Source organism: Diprion similis, chromosome 6 (genome assembly GCF_021155765.1).
Source record: "Diprion similis isolate iyDipSimi1 chromosome 6, iyDipSimi1.1, whole genome shotgun sequence".
NCBI classification, from domain to species: Eukaryota; Metazoa; Arthropoda; class Insecta; order Hymenoptera; family Diprionidae; genus Diprion; species Diprion similis.
This window is the reverse complement of record NC_060110.1, coordinates 23921357-23941185: the sequence shown is the minus strand read 5'-3', so window position 1 is coordinate 23941185 and position 19829 is coordinate 23921357. Positions and strand designations below refer to the sequence as shown.

At 42.6% G+C, this 19829-nt stretch overlaps 2 protein-coding genes across 2 annotated transcripts in view; both read left to right on the top strand.

The window, feature by feature from the left end:
* The first annotated feature begins 1272 nt into the window (after positions 1-1272).
* LOC124407114 (agrin) lies at positions 1273-16526 on the top strand. Its single transcript, XM_046882951.1, has 9 exons — positions 1273-1571; positions 12813-12938; positions 13164-13473; positions 13562-13705; positions 13852-14025; positions 14114-14278; positions 14397-14519; positions 15504-15680; positions 15791-16526. Exons 1-9 carry the CDS (start codon positions 1517-1519, stop codon positions 16020-16022), a joined length of 1506 nt encoding a protein of 501 aa, XP_046738907.1. The 5' UTR covers positions 1273-1516; the 3' UTR covers positions 16023-16526.
* Positions 16527-18170: 1644 nt separating this feature from the next.
* Positions 18171-19829, top strand: part of LOC124407750 (focal adhesion kinase 1) — a 33619-nt gene continuing 31960 nt past the window's right edge. The window contains exons 1-2 of the mRNA XM_046884225.1: positions 18171-18421; positions 18476-18519. The gene's annotated coding sequence lies outside the window, so the exon portion shown is untranslated. The remainder of the gene's footprint in view (positions 18422-18475; positions 18520-19829) is intronic.

The following is a 19829-nucleotide window of genomic DNA, read 5'->3' as shown; positions in this document are numbered from 1 at the left end:
ATTTTCTTATTTATTGGATACGCAGATGCACCTCCGTGCATCTTTGTATGAGAATTCGATCATGTATATGGGTCACCTTGCTATTACCCACGATGTATCAGATCACTGTATGTATAAAAGGCCGATCGAGACTAGCCATGCGACATCAATTAAACTGTCGTTACGCGAACCCAACTAAAATAGTTGATTGCCTCGAAGGTAGAATTTCATCGTGTCGGTGCAGCAACTCAAGCACCTATCCGGGGAAAGGTCGTTATCATGGTTTTATCGTTGTTATTCTATTTTACTTTCCGTTCATTTGCAGTCCTCATCAGTCGCACCACGTATGGTCCTTTGCCAATAGAGAAAGCACTATAGTTGTACATAGAACGCCAATGGATGATCGGATTCTAACTGTGTCATTACCTCTGGAAATATGGAAACTCCTGATTTAACCATGACGATTGACCTTGACTTAAAGTGGGCGAAACTGCATGCAATCACTCGTTGATTTTCATAGTGCCAGATTTTGCACCAAGATCTATGCGGTCCAATTAGTCCAACGAGAAAAAAAACGACCCGAGACTTATATGTTCGAATGATTCGTCGAATTGACAAATTTCAACGAGGTACACAACGAACGCATACATACATACTTGTGCGGTGAAGTGCAACGGTCCGAAAAAGTCTACCTTCAATTAAGCGTTTAACAGAGCAACATGTATAGTACATACCTACGTATGTGTATCTCGCATACATCATAAAGTAACAACTTTCAGTACCAGCGATGGCCGGTTCGCACTGGCTCGTTGCAGTGGCCCAGAAACATTGGGCGCAACCAGCGCACGCTATACATGCGCGCGAGAGAATTCGATCGCGAGTCATTGGATGTGGTTCACTGGATGATAGCAATGATGGATGGACGGGCAACCCGACGGCCAAACCATGGCGAGGTAGGAGAGTGCATCCGCGAGTATCTCTCAGCTGCAGGGAAGGGAGAAGAAAGGATTGCAGGGTACCAATGCAACACGTCCTCGGTTGGATATGGACATGGCATGGACGTGGACATGAACCTGGCAATGGTAATGGGAATACACCACGGGAGCCAAGAGCCGGAGGATTTACACCACGGATGACGGTGAAGATGAGGATTAGAAAGAGAGAGGGGGAGAAGGAGAGAAGGCGACAGTCGGGGAGAGCAGCAGAGAGCGAGGGAGAGATAGAGAGGGAGATCGAGCAGGGGTAGGGCAGGACAAGGTATAGACATCAGGGCAGTCGAGCTGTTTCCTTCAGTCGCTCGCGGACCTCGACACCCAGCTGAGGTCGAAGAGGGCATCAATCCCTCCCTGTTGCCTCTTGCTCTTTCTCTGTCCGTCTCTTCTCTTCTCAGTGCCACTGTCTCCCTCGTTCATTCGCTCGTTTCGCACCAGAGCCCGCGAAGTTCCAAGTGTGCTGTTGGTTTTTTGCTCGTTTTTTTTCTTCCTCTCCCCGTCTCATCACCTGGACCAAACCCCAAAACTATCGAGGACCCAACGTCATGCGTTTCCAGTACATCGTCGGGGCATCCCTGCTGCTCTTCTGCTGTTTACATGGTTCGTATATACCTAATACATTATTTACTCACTACCGTCGATTGATTATAAATCTAAGCATTTACTTCGTGTAATTCAAATTTTTATACATAATGTATGTACTTCGCGTTTTTCATTATAAATGCGTATGAAGAATCAGTTCATGGCCGAATTCGATGCAGAAAATTATTCGCAGTGAAAGTCTTTCTCTTCTCCTCTTCATTGTTCTTCGACTTCACCTTGAACCACGACATAAATTCGTCATATTTGAAAGATCCAGCGTATTTTCATGGTTTACGTTTTTACTCGTTTTAGCATCACTTTAATGTACATTATACCCAATTGAGTCAGGATCTTCCTTCCTGCCATTGTCTTTTATGTCACCTGTGATCATAACGTCCGCCTTAATACTGGTCCCCAAGGATAGAGTCGGTAACAAAAATCAAACGCAAATTTCAAGATGGTAGAATCACATCCCGTATGATAAAAAAATTTACGATAACATATCCGTGGGAACACGCACAGCTTGTAGAAACAATCCATGAAATATGCAAATGCAATGGAATTGACGAAATGGGCCGATTAGAACATTGACACGTAGAGTTTGGCAGCTGCTGCAGCAAATGGGGTTCTGTAAAGAAAGAGAGCAAGAGACTCCAAGGGGAGGTTAAGGGGTTCCTCGAAGCCCTGGAGGCCCAAAGGCTCGAAGGTGTGAACGCACAACGCGGACACGGTGGAGTTGAAACGTTGAATTCGTAGGACTTTGTGCGCACTGGTGACTGCAATAGCTCCTTTTATCCCTCGAAGTGAAACCCACTGGTCGAAATCCCTTCATAAGAGATGCTTATGCGTACACGCGGCCGGATAGGAACTACACGACGTAGAAATGTTGATACGTTTTCACTCGTATTCAGACCGTTACTTTAACGTAGAAGAAAACTCAGGAAAGTGCTTATTGGAATTCGACCACTAGTGTTCGAATTTTTTCACGAAGGCATTTTATATTCTCATTCTTATGACGCCGAATAGGCGTCCTTTGATTCTATCAACGGCTGCATACGATTCTCCCTTTGTATGATCCAAAACAAGGTGAGTATATATGTACATACATATATGTATATATGTATATTCCTGTTTACGAGAAACAGATTTCAATCGAACATCCTGTGAACACTGTACCTGCATACATTGTAGAAAATCGCAGAGAGAATCGGGGTAGTGAAGTTGGTACGAGATGAATAATGAACTTGGTCCGTTTGACATTTATATAGGTATATACATTGCATACTTGATCTCCGTATGTACGTGCTATACGTGCTCGAGCTCATGAGAGCTGTTTTGATAGCATCTCTTAACGTAGACGTTTGCATGTCTGCGTGGTTCTTTTACTTTTGACCATGTTATGCCAGTAGGCATTCAGAACCCATAAACCGTTGAACGTAAACTGAGATTCAAGCAATATATCTGCATAGCTTGCGCGAGATTCTTCCTTCGACTGAGCTAGTTATCTCTCACATGCAGCTGTATCATACCGACGTGTCTGGATTGCGGTGATCTGAGCTGGGAGGATTTTTATTCTTGAAAACATTCCTCGATAGCTATGATAAATCGTCGACAAAAATTTCGCTCAACTTGTTTATTACGGATTTTTAATTACCTTACCTATTTTACTACTTGCCAATGTGTTGAAAAAATCAAAACTTTATCTTGATATAAAATTAATCTTGGACACAGGGCTGATGTAAATCTCGTCATGATGGAGAGTATAAGGATTATTTTCACTCGTACCTTTTCATTCGAACCGGTTGTGCGACTTCTCCCCTCAAAAATTCATTCCAAATAAAATAATTGGTGACTAAAGACATCAGCGAACGTTGTACCCGCCAAAAGAAACCGCAAGCCTTAGTCATAGCTCAAATCTCTGCTTCTGCAAGCAGTCAAACTGGTCCTTGTTGTACTCTAGAGCTCTATATTATACGTTTAGACAAAATACCAAAAGTATGTTTCATTTTGAAGCGCATTGACAGTTATTTCGAAAATTCACCTGCCTGACTTTGGAAGTTCATCTCGATTGTGATGCAAGCATACCTTTTATAGTCAACTACGTAACAGGAGCACGTGTCACAAGTAACGATGCAGGGGATGAGTAACGAAAAAATATGCAACTAAGGAAACGCGGTTAAAATATCGGCGCGAACATGATCCACCCTTTTCGCAAACTTGTGGCCTTCGCAGGATCAGGATTTGTTTCGCGGTCCACACTTTTTGTACAGACATCGTGACTTGGGTTACTTTGCTGACCCGGAGACCCACTGACTTAAACGTTCCACACTGAATTTAAAACACCTTGCCACCGCTGCCTCCTCTCATCTCTGTTCCTCTCCTTTTCTTTCCACACTTTCATCTCTTTCACCTCTATTTTACTTCTTCCTTTTGTCTCGCGTTCTGGTCTCACGCTCCACATCCTCTCGCGTATATGCATATTGTCTTACACCGACGAGCAAAGAACATGTAATATCAAATCCGAAGGAAGAAGAGACAAATTGCACTGATTATCCATTCACACGGTGTTTATTATTTACTTCGAGTGAGGCTAGTGAGGTAAGAAAAAGCACTTTTTGGAAACAAGTTCTATAATATGACTGTTTTGGAAACTTGTCAACGTTTCATTTCTACTACTATGTATCTTAAAAAAATCATAAAATATCATATAATAAAAAATATCATTGACTGAGACGAAAAAGTCATGTGCGCCAGATCGGATATGCAGAAGAGGGTCGCTCTTGTCGATAGTTTCTCCAGACGAATAAAATACACAAACCCTTGCCAAGATTTCTCCAATCATGCTATGCAAAAATCATTTCCCGTGGAACATGGATTAGAATCAGCTCGTTAGAATTACATTAGAATTACATTAGGTCATTGTGACTAGAAAGCTGCGGGTGCATCGAAGAGAAACGGGAGATTAATTTGTGCCACGGTCTTAATAACCTTTTTCCTTAACCCAATCTAATAAATACCTAACAGACTAACTAACGTTCGCAAATGTAATTCATGCAGTACAATATCTTATAAAGCAGTGTTGAATTTGGCGCGGTAATAAATAACGGTCAGAATCGGCAAGCCGGTTGGAAGTGTCGGATGAAAGGGCGGCAGCCTGGAAGGAGAAGACGCCTTACATTCTTCGCACCAAATTGACATTAATTACAGCAGTATGATGGAGAAAATAAACGAATTAACCGTCCACCCATGAGAGTTCATCTACAGCTGATTATGCCTGAGACTCGCGCACGACGGCAGAACGTTATTTCCGTTTCTTCGTTTTTTTTTTTTTTTTTTCATTCGCACCTCTTTCTCTCTCAATCATAACGGAGTATTTTATGGACTGAACTAGAAGTGCTGAATCTTGTTACAAAAATTCAACCGGGATGGGTGTGATGCATTAGGAATAATAATTAGATTCATTAGGCGTCGTTGATAATCTGGATGGGTTACAGTATACAGTCACCTTAAAGAGAATGTCCATTATTATTTCGAAAGAAAGTATAATAATGGATATTCATCATTGTCCAGCGGTTTTCTTATAGTCTTTTATACTACTCTGTTGTGAGAATTGAGCGCAAGTGAAACTCCCACACATAGATACCTGCTAATTATACGTATAGAGTATATACATATAATACCTGTGGTACGTGAAAAAGAGGTGAATAGTTTTTTCCCGCTCGCAGACTGTCAGAGTTTTCAAAGTGAGTGAATACAGACGCACAATCAGCTCATTCAATTTCCCATTGATCGACTCTAACGATCCATTCATCGTACTTGTTGTTCCCATTTTCACACTTTTATATCGGCTAATTTTTTGCCTATATCGTCTTTCTTCCTATTCTCGAACTTTTTCACAATTCCCCCTTTTCTTTTCTATTCCTAATCTTACTTTTCACGCACCACTTGCTTTGTCTTCCTGGACCTCTATCACTCTCGTTCGGGTCTGATTACTCTATATGCACCTCTGTTTGTTTGTTGTTTCTTTTTGCTCTCTCTCTCTCTTTCTATTCTTGTTTCTGTCTATTTCATCATCGTCATCGCGAATGGAATACCTCTTCAATAAATTGTGACAGTGCATCTGTAATTTCGCCAAACACATGAGGTATAACACGAATAACATTGACTATTATTAAGTCATACGCAGAGTGGGGACAAAATCTTACTTTCCTCGCTTATTTCTAATTGTTTCTCCAACTGCCCAATGATATATTTCCTCATTTTTCTCTCTCGCGGAGAGGATTCGAATTCGGCATCGCTTTAATACACGATCGTGACCGAATCCACGATCAGAATTCTTATAACCAGCCGGCGGTCATCAGTCGAAGCCCATATCGAGTCACGTACTTATGGTACGGGCCACATCTATCATTCCGTAAATTAGATTAACTGTACGCTAAACTAAATCCATGACTTTCCATGAAATTACCGCGAACCTGGTGCGTCCGAGAATCCGCAACGTTGCGCCTCGAATAGTCGAACGGCAATCCTGAAACAGTCCTCGCTGCTGCTTGGCCTTAAAACCTTGATACCATAGTCGCACCTTGCCTATGCCGACACTTCGCACACGCTCCTCCGGCTTCCTGTTTCTCGGTTTGTCGCACGGGTACCGGGAGTAAACCGTTAAAAAATTTCGAATAACTCAACAGTCCTACTTTGAATATTTAACGAGTAGAGCAAAGATCAGCGCGCGGAGAGATAGAGAAAGAGGGAAAGACGCTGACACAGCTCGGGACCAAGCACAAGCCACGCTGTTTCATTTCCCATCGAAGCATTAACGCGTGCAGGTATTATTCCTAAATGCACCCGCAGGCAGAGTCTGGTGTTTGCTTTTGTCTTTGGGACCAGAAGAATTGCAGTACCCGTGTTCGTCGCAAGGTTTGATATCAGTCTGATGATATTTTGTATTCGAATCAGATCAGTCACACGCTGGGCTCCAAAAATTTCCAGCCCGATACTCTGGTTCGAAATTTGTCGATTGTAGGAAAACAGTTTTCTTGCACTAATTAAGTCCTTGTCGATAAAAGCGAGCCAACAATATCGGCAACACCCTAGAGTCACTAAACGTCCACCGTCTCATCGTAGAATAGTATAAATTCGAGTCATTGCAAAGCTCTTCATTTGCCTCTGACTAGTCTCATGCAATGACCCTGCAAAAAGACTTTAACAATATTGCACAATGTTAACGGTGTCTGATATGAACAGGTTATACGAACGGTTCAGAAAACTTGCTTGCTTGCTTCTCAAATAACATCAATAAGACCAAATGCTTTCAATGATTGCCGGTTAATGCGGTCGGAACTTCGTTGCGGTGTGTATAAGACGACGTACTAAGGCCTGTATGTTGAAATTAGTTTCTATCATGGTCTGGAAATTGAGACCCATGCGATCGCCCCGAAGGCACCGTAGCTATGCAAGACACTGGATGAAGGAACGCACTTCGTGGGGCATGCAAAATACACGTAGATTCAGTCTTCAGTGTTTGGATCTTTTATGATCTGACTTGCGTCCCAGATTTCTCTGGCGTACTTGTAATTTACTCACGTGAATGTAGGTGATACGTATATGCTCACATAGGTACATATATTATACGGTTTGCGGATGTATTGTAAGCAGTTTTGCCGACGCCCCGCGTATCTGTTACTTGCGTCGAGCTATATAATTAGGTTTCTCGTAGACCGTATGTTTCGTTCCGCTGTATGGATTTCTCGGCTTTTATGATTTACTATACCGCGAGCAATTCGTCATCCGTAAACGAGAAGCGATAAAAACTCTGGTCGGCTATTGGAAGATCTGAAAATACCCTGAAACACAACCCGCAGGTGGATAATGACGGACAATTAACCACCGCATGTATGCATAACCTTTGGTTGGTACCGACTGCAAACCTTCGCCGGATGTACAAGTTAACCCTGCGTTATTCTTCGTTGCAGTAAATATGACTGTTACGTTGGAACCTTCGTTAGCTTTTTAAAACGAGCAAAAACTGCAGAATAGCTGAGGCATTTTCGTACTCATTCAGTTATTCAATGGGTCGTAAAAGTGTCATTAAAGAATGCAAAACGGAGTCTAAATATGTTGTTGGAGAATGACAGCAGCGTCAAAAATCACATGGACTAATATAGTTGTTCGATGATGTAGAGGGTTAATGTTTTTCCAGTTGATCCTACGACCATTGAAAAGTGCTAACGGCTCATCCCAGTTGGTCAATTATTCACGATCTGTGAGAGATTCGTATTCTGCGAAGTAAGACCTGCAGTGTCATCCGACTGATTGACGTCGCGAAGTCACGCGAACCGAAAAAGCGTTAGCTATCTCGAGTCGTTATAATTGCGTCTCGTTCGCAAGGAAATCGCCGTCACAATTGACGGATCACGTTTACACCGGAGGATTAACTTGGCGTAGTCCTGACGAACCAACGGCTATTCCTCGGGCATAGGACACTTGGTTGTGATTAATCTATAGGTATAGATTATGGATAGATACAAGTCTATGGCGTGAGCAGTTCTAGATCAGGAAATATACATTTCCTGTTATTTCACTCGGTGTTATTTATTTTCAATGACTTGTCGAGTGCTGCTGGAAGCATTTCTGTAACTAACTCTCCCGTGTTCGTTGCTGCAGCAGGAGGCAGCGTTACTTTCTATAATACCCTGTATCCATGCTGGTTTCTCGACGTTGCGGTTACACTCGTTAATCTTCCGATTAAGGGCGCGGTCCCGCTCTCTATCAGTGAGCTTGCTTGGCCTCCTTAGCTCCAGGTAGGTCTGCCTCCACTCCTTCTTCTTCTTCTTCTTCTTCTTCTCTGTACTTGTTACTCTACTTTGACTTTGAGCTTGATAATTAGCGAACTGATGATAATCCGTGTATATGCAGCTACATGCCCGCCTCCGTATAACGGAGTACACGGTCGTTAAGCTCCGAGGTGTTGTCTCTGGTCGCGCTTATTCGCCCCATGTACCTTGCCATACCTGCCTCGTATATATCACCCCACATGCCGGTCTTCCAAGCCGCCTCTTCCTCGCTACGGTCCTGATAGTTTTATATCACCGTAAAACAATGCCCCACACGGAAGCGAGATTGTAACTATACCGGTATAGCCAGCGACGCTCGTCGCATTGTGCCGTTGCAGAAATCACATGTTCTATACACGGTACGTACATACAATGTATTATAGGTAGGTATACGCACAGTGTGCATCGTCATGGGCAATAGCGTCGTTAACTTGAACTGGGTGCCTTCACCTGAATTGAGGTGAGTCTGCATTATTGTCAAGCTGAAACACGCATCGGTGAGAAAAAGTATTCGCGAACTACCTATGGAACAATAGATAATGGCGTTCCCCCCATTCCTAACAATGAAACGATTATTTTTGTACAAACAAAATATGTCTGTACATTGGTACAGAGTTCTGAAATCTTGACAACTAGGCCACTGTTATAAGATCCGATGGAGACAATGTCTGAAGATTTGCATTGCAATTTATGAATATTGATTCCAACACGGAGTGCGCATTTTTTAAACAATTGTTGAATCTCTTCTTTCAAGTGGTTCGCCAATAGTTTCTCTCTCTCTCTCTCTCTTTCTCTCTCGGTCATTCTCTTTCTTTCTCTACTGCATGGCTTGTTAAAAGCTTCTCCTCCCCACCTCGTGCTTGTGCAGATGGATTCGGACTATTGTACGCGTGAGTAGTGAGTACGTGTACAATTTCCTCGGCATTGTTAGCCTATCAGAGGTCAGACAGTACTAATTGATTAATTCATTTCTAACCGTGCGACTTTATTCGGATACCTTGATGCCTTCAGGTTGTAGCTCCGGGTAATCGAACATCCGCGTACCCGTGACAAATTCTCTCTTCTGACTTTGCTACCGCGTACTTAAAATGATTCCGTTGATTGCACAACAACCTCCCAGAGTCCGGTCGTTAAATCATTCAACTTGACTTTTATATTGCGTAAGGATAATTTATTATTTCGAAATCACACAATGAAGTGTAATGCATCCGGTTTTTCCAAATTTAAATCCAATAACAAGTGTACTTTACTACAACTGATCGATGATCGACGACCATAAAATCCAACAGCATAACGTTGTAGTCAAAATGACTTGACCAAACGACATTCATCAACTCAAACTCGAACTTCACCTCGGGGCACATGTACACTGCAAGTCTTTGCATGGATGTCATTTCGCGGTGCATGTACGCGGTATCGCTGCCATGTATCTCTTAAATAATAACAAAAGGTGTAAAAAAAATCTAATGGAATTCAACGGTGCCCCGGAGCCAGGAGATAATGCTTATCGACTTGCAAGATCAACGCCGTCCTCGAGCTGCCGTTGGGCGGTCCGTGTTCTCTGTCGCTTTAGAATGGGTCGCCTCGTTCATCTCTGCATGAATATCGATCCAGACACGAAATGATTAAGGTAAAATCATCAAGGTTTCCTCCACATGCCAGCTCACTACTTTTTACAACCGATTGGACAGTAAAAAAACAACAAAAAATAAAAAGTAATCACTGATTTTTCTTCGCTCGCGAACGGTAGCGCACCCGATTCCCTCCAAACGAATTCAATTAGTCAAATATCTTGTGACCGTTACGTGACCCGATCCAAGTCAAAGGCCTCACCACGGAATTAACTCGAATCAGTAATTTTCCGTGATCCAGATGGACTGCTACCTTCATCGACCGAGCAAACTTACCCTTCTTCTTATTAAGCATTTAATATAGGAATAAAACGTGTAAGTTTGCTCGGTCGGTAAAGGCAAGAGTAGATACTACACGACCTTAAGCCCCGGTTTCCACAACCAGCCGATTAAATATGCTTATAAATCCACGCATAACTCTAATATACTTATACTAGCTCCAGGCTGGTCCAGGTAAGCGACAAATGCTGTTGACCTACCGGTTGATCACTGGACCGTGAAGCCAGCGACATGTGCTTGGGGTCCCGGTAAATCACTCTTCTTTACATACCTGTAACGTCCTGGCATGGCGCGTTATGGCCAATACATTTCTCTGCACAGTTCGCTTGTATAATGGACCGGAAATGATGACCGCCCCAATAGAATCTCACGCCTATAACTATGCACACACGGTGTAGCTATGTTTCTCTTCCAATTTCCTTAGCGATACGGCTTCACCCATTTTTTATTTCTTACATCTTCTCGATCGCTGAACTGGCAATATTTACAATTCACCTACAGACTACTGTCACATAAGTGACGTTGTCTTGTTCGTGATACACGCCACCAATCACCAGCATTCGTCATGCTTACCTGCTGCTTCGCTGGGTAATTAATTACAGACCAGCAGGCGCCTGTAATGCATTCACACATATGTAAGCAAAGACATATATTATGTATACATATAGTATATACATCGTATATATGTACAGGAAATGTCGATGTTTTCGAGAATTAAAGTGCGGTTAATACGTTGACCCGTACCTTGAATCATCGCCAGCTGGCACACATACATATATACATTATAATTTTATGGCACATGAACGGTATCCCCTGAATTTCGGAACTATGAACTGCTCGAACTCTCGGAACGTTTACAGTTCGGTACGTACAGTTAACGAGCTGTGTAGGTAGCTGCACCGATACACATGGCAGCAGCGGACGATCCGAATGTCCGTTTCCACGAAACTGTTGTTGCAAGCACTGACATAGTATGTTGAAAATGTATTTTTATGGACTAGCGTGCCTTCGGAGATATTTTAATAAGACACCTACTTAGCAGGCTTCCCAAGCGCGATCTGCGGACCTGCAGAGCTCAAAATCTACAGGAAACTTTGGCTCTCATGGTTCGGTGAAGTTGAAGTAAAAACAGCTATCGCAGATACAGTGACAGCGTCGTTCAGCTGACATCTTTCCTAGAATACTCACGTCGAATATTGAATGACAAGTATCGTAAAACAATTACCGCTTTCATGATAACAGAATTAGTGTTCAGATTCAAACTAAAAACGATAACGCTCGCAGAACAATAAGTAAGTGTGTTAACGGTACGGGCTATATATTCCGAACAACCTTTGTAGGACATCTGGAATTCTAGCCACGACGATGACGGTGCGGTGGCAGGTTGATATACGTAAGAAAAAATGACAATTAAAAGAATACAAAAATATTTCGTATTCAGGTCGTGAGAAAAATGCCTTACATGCGAAACCATTACTGTAAAGTTCGATTTACTTGTTATAGACAGAAATTCTCATGCTCCAACGTGCATTCCGCAATTCCACTATACATATACCCATACGGAATATTTTATCGCAATGTATTCAGACATTCCAGTATATGGAGTTTAATCCGGGATTCCCAGCTAGATCCACAAGTCCAGCGATACGGACAACGAGTCCAGGGCTGTCATCGTGGTCAACGAGGCAGTCACAATTCTCGCAAGTAATTCAACCAGAACATACGATTAAGCTACCAGGGATTGCTATCTTCTTTGAATAGCTATCACTGATGAGCTGCGGCACGATCGCTCGTCCGTGTCGTTCGATAGATCGGTTCGATCTATAAAGGCAACTCCCAATGCATTTATGGTATGTCTGGTCATGTACCATAAATATATCTATGCGGGTGTAGATATCGCAACGCAACCCAAACCAAAGCTCATGATTATACTCATAGGCATCATGGGTATCTTTTACACGCTCGCTGGGACGTAACGAATACCGATATACATATATATGTATAGATAGAGAGTGCGAAAATATTGGTTAATCAAGCCGCAGATATGACGCGATACGTAATTGGAAATTATACCCGCGGACGTATGATCTGTATGAGTATAATTACGTGTTAATAGGCCGTGATGGTTCAGCCTCGTACTTATCAACAGATGAGATACCTATCACGCAATGCCATGCCTCGTTATGCTTATTACTGGTGGCTGACCTCTTATACCTATCATGTACCGAACTACTAAGCCAATTATGAAACTTTTTTTTTGTCAATTATGTTGGTATGCGATCTTTGCATATACACAACTTTGAATTCCTTGCTACGAATCGTCGATGATAATTAGCGTTATCTGCCACCGTCACAGAGTACGACGAACTCTATGATTGCTGGACGTTAAAAGCGACTCTTTACCAGGTGAAATAACCGCTTTAAACATCTTTTTACAGGAAGAGTGGTTTGAGCGAACCGTAATTTCCGACCATCCCGCAAATCACTATAACGCCTTTCAATAATTTTGCTTCCAGATTACGTGGCGGAAGCTGCGACGAATTGCCCCAGAATATGCCCGCCGAGCGGAGAACCGGTATGTGGAAGCGACGACGTCATTTATGCCTCCCAGTGCGACATGCGGAAAAAAATGTGCGGCAAAGGTAGGCGCTTTTGATCTTTCTACCTTGTGGCGCGGGAATTTCCTTAGTGAAAAAAAAATTACGATAAATCTGTGAACCTTAATAACTCGCTCCATCTTCTTCAGCAGAAACTGGAAATTGCTGACTCGCAAAAATTCTCCAAGTACTAAGTCGGAAGAGATATTATAATATTTACCGGACAGTCAATTAACTTTGGAGTGTGTTTCATTTGAATTTTATTATCAGGGGTGACAGTCGCCAAGGAGAAATCAGCCTGCCTGAGGTCTTCTGGTAGCAAATGCGAACATCGTTGTCCGGGCGATTCGGACGCGGTTTGCGGCACCGACGGTCGTACTTACCTGAACAAGTGCATGTTGAGGGTCGAGATATGCAGAGTTGGCATCGAGCTTTCGCACTTGGGTCCGTGCAACAACATCTCGGCACACAGGGAGAACTGCCCGGTATCCTGTGACTTGGCGCCACTGGACGGACCGATTTGTGGCAGCGATGGAAACGTCTACAAGTCTACCTGCCAGATGAAGCTCCTCACCTGCGGGTGAGTTGCCGTTTGACGAGGACGTGAAGGGTGACAGAAAATAGTTGTAAAAGTTCTAACCTTTGCACTTCTTTGACCTCCCATACAGACAAGGCGTTGTCCGAACGAACAAAAAACACTGTCAAACGACACGGCACTGTAGGGAATCGTGCTGGAGAGGTGCCAAACCAGCATGTGGAAGCGACGGAATCCTCTACTCGAACACTTGCAAAATGCGGGCGAAAAATTGCGGGTACGATTCTCCATTCCCTTACTTAAAATTATACCCTTATCCCACCGAGTTAATGGCTTTCGCTTCTTAAATTGTTAATTTGGATAAAATCTAGACCGTGTTTTGATACCATAAGGTTTATAATGGTGGCACCGCTTTCTTTGTAGCAAACACGTGTTCGAGGTGCCAATATCCTTCTGTATGTCTCGGGAACGGACTGCCGGAGGATCTTCGCCCACGGCGTGCCCGTTGGACTGCAATAGCGAACCGGAAACACCCGTCTGCGGATCGGATGGGGGCATCTATCGAAATGAATGCGAGATGCAGATGCTGAATTGCGGGTTTGTATCGAACTGACGTTTCGTACCCACGCGATGTAAGACTTTTCACCAGTTTGTTTGACCTTCGTCTTCGTCAAATCACCAACAGACAGTCCAGAAGAAAGGTGACTCAGGTGGACTTCGAGAAGTGTCGACCACGGCTGAACAAGTGCATGAAACAACAGCAGAGGTGCGTCGATGAGGATGATCCAGTTTGCGGCAGTGACGCCAACACCTATCCAAACCAGTGTCGACTCAACGTTGCGATTTGTCTGTAAGATCTTATTATACTCTGCACTACTTGAAGCAACGCTCTTTTACAGCTAGTCATCGGACATGCACCGGAGTCAGTCACACTATCCAATAACGATTGCCAAATCGATTGGTTTCAGCAAAGGAATCCAGCTGGCTCATGTCGGACAGTGCACAGCCTTGAGGGAAGTGGAAAATTGCCCGGAAGACTGCAGCGAAGTTGTGGAAGAGCCCGTTTGTGGAAGCGATGGCAATGTTTATAGGTATAATAATGTGTTTATTGCTTCATTTATATCTGACTCTGACAAGGAAGGTATCATAGGTCATTATCTCCGATTTTATTTCTTTTGTAATATGTTATAATAGATTAAAAATTAAGTGACACGTGTTTTTTTTTTATTTGCCACTAAACACTTTGAGGGGGTGAAACCATCCTCCAAAGTAAGGCATGTCAAGGGGCGATATGACTGTTTCACCTACAAGAACACAATATTTTTTAACCAATCCAACTGGAAAAGTTTTCTCATAAGGAGAAATGAACAATTTTTAATTTTCTCAATTAAAAAAAAAACTGCTAAATTGCCCCTTGCCTTACTTTCGCGGGTGGTTTCACCACCTCAAAGTGTTTAATGGCAGATAAAAAAAAAAATATGTTAACACTACGTTACTTTTTACGGCATGGGCATTGAAAAGTCCACTTTTTGTGGCAGTTTTCGTTCCGTAAAGTGACGCTTTATACGGCAGCGAACAAAGTTGCGGAATAAAGTCTTTATTCCGCAGTTTTGATGCGCAGTTCGAAGTACGCATCCCAAACTGCCGAATAAAGTAGCTTCGTCGAACAGATCGCGACATAACCTCACTCTTCGTTTTGCTTTTCAATGCCCATACCGTAAAAAATATTGTATGTGGCATGCCCGTAAACCGTTTTTTGGCTCGGATAATTTCAGTACTCGCTTCCTGCTCGCTTCCGGCTCGCCTTCAGCTCGTCCTGAAATCTTTATCGGAACGGTTTACGGGCATGCCACATAAATAGCTATTTTAGTCTACTATAACGTCTTACAAAACACATCAAACTGGAGATATCGGCCTGGGATATCTTCCTTGTTAGTGCATCTTTGAGTACTTTTGTTCCATCTGTACACAACCAATTATCGGCGTTGTTCCAAGGCTGCGATCGAGGCATCATCTTACGCTTGTTCCACATGCATTACAGTCATACCGTAAATCAATCATGAAACACGTTACAGATCAACGTGCCATTTGCGGCGAGACACTTGCGGTCAACGTGTCGTTCCAGTCCCTGTTCAGCACTGCCGCACAACCGCGCTGTGCAATCAAGTTTGCGGAGGAGACCGGCAATTCGTGTGCGGCTCGGACAACAAGCTTTACAGGAACGAATGTGAGATGAAACGGGATAACTGCGGGTGAGTCGATTGCAACCGATCTTTATTTGAAAAAATTTTTACCCAGGGCTTGTTAGTTTCCTGAAAGTGCAGTCTCTCACCAGCATTTATTCTTTTCGATCACACACTAGGAAGCACGTCTACGTTGTGCCGATGAAACAATGCCTTCAAGGATTTTCTTTTCGCGGATGTCAAAAAATCTGCCCGCCTTACTACGATCCTGTCTGCGGCACTGACGGCATGACATACAGCAACGAGTGCTTCCTCGAGATTGAGAATTGCCGCAGTCGAAGTCTCGTCACGAAGAAGTACCATGGCGTATGCGGTCAGCCCACCGAAGAGCCAAAAAATTATCTGTACTAGGACTTACACGAGGAGAGAAACCGTGAGAGAAACTTGAGTGCGATTCGCCGTTGGATGGGATGAATTTCTACATGCTGAATCGCATAGAATGCAAACTGTGTTTTCTGTCAGATGTATTCGTAACATCGTAAGATAATTAAGTGATATTGGATGTGTTACTGGAATCAGAGGACAGAACCATCGCAATTGCCTGTCGAATAACGAACACCATTCTTGTTGGTCTATTAAATATCAGTTTTTAATAAGTTCAATTGTTATACATGGATACGACAGGTTTCCCGCAGGAGTGATTAGTGTATGACACGTGGGTTATAATCGTATGCCGCCAATTAGGAAAGATAATAAGATTTACGAGGTTATCAAATCTTTTTGGTGCATTTAGCATATCTTTATCCAATGCTGACTGATTGTACTTTCTTTTTATATGGAAAATTAATTTTTGAGTGTTTCGCTTATTCCAATATACTAAAGCACGTTGGGGCCGTTAAAAAATGTGTTGGCTTTGCGAAATTGTTGAAAATTGAGATAAATTGACATTGGAGCGAATGTTTTGTCTTAAAGGCTTCAGTTCGATACACAATCAGCCCAGCCATTAGGCTTCGAAAAATATACGAAAGCGCCCGAAACTCATATTTTTATAACACATTATCCATACCTATATTAATTATACTTTCATACGCTTTTACCCGCGGCAACGCAACGTGCCAAGTATGAGCTTAATTCCCATCAAATCGTAGAGGGTATACCTATAAATAGTGGATTCGTTACACATAGGTAGGTATACCCCAATGTATACACATATCAAAGGTCCATGATATTTTTCGTAAATATATTAGCACGACTCTATTGTTATTTATTGTAGTATAAATAAGGTACTGAATAATAGGACATAAACCATTTTAAGTTCATAATATCAAATAATCCCTATACTATTTTTGATATCATCATATATATTCGCGCCCTACTATCGTGTAATATTATATATAATATACTATACAATATTGAAAGTAAGGCAGAACGTTGATTAAAATTCTTCTGATCGTTTATATACATTATACTATACCATATTATGTGATGCGTGTTATGTTATATCGTTTCCTATTTTTTTTTATTTATTACTGAATACGTGAGAACTCTTATTGTATCAATACTATAATATTGTAGACAGTTCTGATTTACAATAAATTCATTGTAGCGTAATCTTTCAATTCACTCAATTAAATAAGAAAATGGGATGACGATCATCGAGAGTTGGGTTGTCTAATTATTAGCTCTTTTATGGCTCACGTAAAACTTTTTACATTTAATCCCAATATGCGTTCTGAACCTTGATTTAAGCCTTCAACATTCATGATTATATGAATCCAGATGTATCGGATCAGATCATACGAAAAACAGTTAGTAAGTAAACGGTAAGTATAACGAACGATTAGACAGCTTGAACATGTTGAGAATTCGAATGAGGGAGCCCGTTATGCCACCTTGCGGTGCTCATAACACAACTTGACTCGAAATAATATCATTGGTGCCTTCATTTGGATCTGACCAATAGCCAAATTTTATGCTGCGGCACATGTTACATTGATCTGTGTAGGTTACTCTGAAAGTAGACGTTCACTCCGGTAAACGTCACACAAATTTCGTTAGACATTCGCGCGCTTGTAAAATAGGGAATCACTACAATAATTTCGCATAACCTGTATTATTTGTGCTCACTTGTTAGATTACTTCGAGCAATTAACAGTAAGCAAAGTGTGCTCTAAACAGAGATGCGTATTGGTAAAGTCTCATTTTCCCCGCACGACTTAACGACAAAAATTTCGTTTCTGTTATAAAAAGTACGACATAACCTCTGTAACCAATTATTCAAAGTTTGAATATTATTCCCCCATCAAATAATATTCTGTGGAGGCAAAAAAAAAATCACTGTTTTATAGATTTTGAAAATACTGCTCAAAACATCGTCACGTTCTCATTGGCCGAAGCGGCAGCGATGCGCAAGAACCAGCTCGCGGAATCGAAGGGAACAGAATCAACTCGGTTGGGTGTACATGCATGAAACGAGCAGACACTTGTAGGTCGAGGGCTGTAAAGTTGATAATATCGCCAACAGATGGCGCTACCGCCACTTTATTGACAGACGGTGAAAAGTATGGCGGCAAGTGTTTACGACAACTGATCCAGTGCCGTACTGCCGTTCCAAATCGCGTAAGCACTCGAATCGCGTGGTGCGCGGATTGGCATTCGTCCGTCGGATTTGAGTGAACGAATCAATTCGCGAATAGTGTTGAAACAGTGATGATTGTTGCCTGGCGGCTGACAGTGTTATGTAAAGTACCCGCGATTATCGCCACCCGCTAAACAATCTAATCAAATATCTGTGCACACCAAGGAGATTCTGTCACAGTGTTCCCGGATCGAGTTCCGCCGACCGTCTCGCACCTCTGCCTGGAACAAACGTCCAGGTGACGTCCTCTTCGCGTCCGCTGTTTTAACTGTGAGTAAAAATTATCTATTCCATTGTTCACGGCCAAGCAAACAGTCGAGGCTCGGCTCTCTGGCGATCTTTGAATCGTCATCCGCAATTGGCCTACCTGCGAACACTACTCAGAATACTGCCCTAATCTGACAGGAGAGAACTTGCCGACCACCATCTTTGATTCTTTCTCATTCACACCGCGAATTCCTCGGTCTCTGGTTATGCCAATTCTCTTACGTAATTCATCTTCCAGGCCAACTGTAGTGGAGTTTATTGATCACCTCGACACGCGGTGATCGTCGATAGTACGAACGGTAAAATTCTTCTCCAGTCTCCAGTCTCCACTCACCTCACTCCCTTCTTCATCTCTGCACTGATGTCTTCCTGTCAATTCCATCGTCAAGTCTGCTCGATTATCATATTTTACCTTACGTCTATAGGTATAAGTTATGTGCGCAAATTGATCTGTAGATATGTCAAGTAATAAAGAATCGAGTGCCGATTTCTTTGGCATTGTTTCGATACTGACTCCGCAAACGTCTTTCTACTCTTATTGATCTTTCGGATAAGCACAATGTTCCATCTACGTGGATACTTATCCAGAAAGTAAAGAACTTCGCATTCTTTACGATGCAAGACAGCAACACACGGGGGGAAATGATGAATGATCCATTATCCGGAACCGATCCGCGATTGCGTATCGCTGGTTGTAATCCTACCCGGCAATTTCGAAGGAACGTACATCGAATACGATACCATTCGATAATGTTTGCAATGTGTGTATGCACGTACTACACATACAGTGTCATACTTTGATATCTCTCGGTAATTGAACACCTAAACAAGACACCGCAGCGAAGGCAACAAAAAATACTTTCTCCGCGCAACTCTACAGTCGTCAACAATTGATCATTGCTTCTGTAGGTATAACTAATATGACGCGCTACGTAATAACTGCTGTTCATCATCGTCCACATAACACAGTGGAGATAGCATTAAATCAGACCAAAGTCTGCCCTTGTCACATGCTTTTGTTCTTGGCCTTATTGCCGGGCCGACACGGATCTAGCAGCAACCGAGTGTGGATGTTTTATACGAACCAGCAACATGTTGTTCTCCACCCTCGGGCCATCCGCGTCTTGGACAAAGTACCGGCAGCTGGATGATATTAAAGCTTCTTTCAAATCCAGTGTCCAGACCTAATTGTGCTTTTGTAAAATCCGAATGTAGAAGATGATAAAAGATGACCTCTTAATTCGCGGATTAAGTCTTACTGTCTCTGTAATTCTCATCCCTCTTCGTTATACCGTCTCATGCTCAAACCATAC

Bases quoted from the DNA above. Each gene is read 5' to 3' on its own strand.
- LOC124407114 (XM_046882951.1), top strand. From the start codon at position 1,517: ATGCGTTTCCAGTACATCGTCGGGGCATCCCTGCTGCTCTTCTGCTGT. The intron at 14,279-14,396 runs GTAAGATCTTAT...GATTGGTTTCAG, and splicing joins CTCAACGTTGCGATTTGTCT to CAAAGGAATCCAGCTGGCTC. The intron at 15,681-15,790 runs GTGAGTCGATTG...ATCACACACTAG, and splicing joins ATGAAACGGGATAACTGCGG to GAAGCACGTCTACGTTGTGC.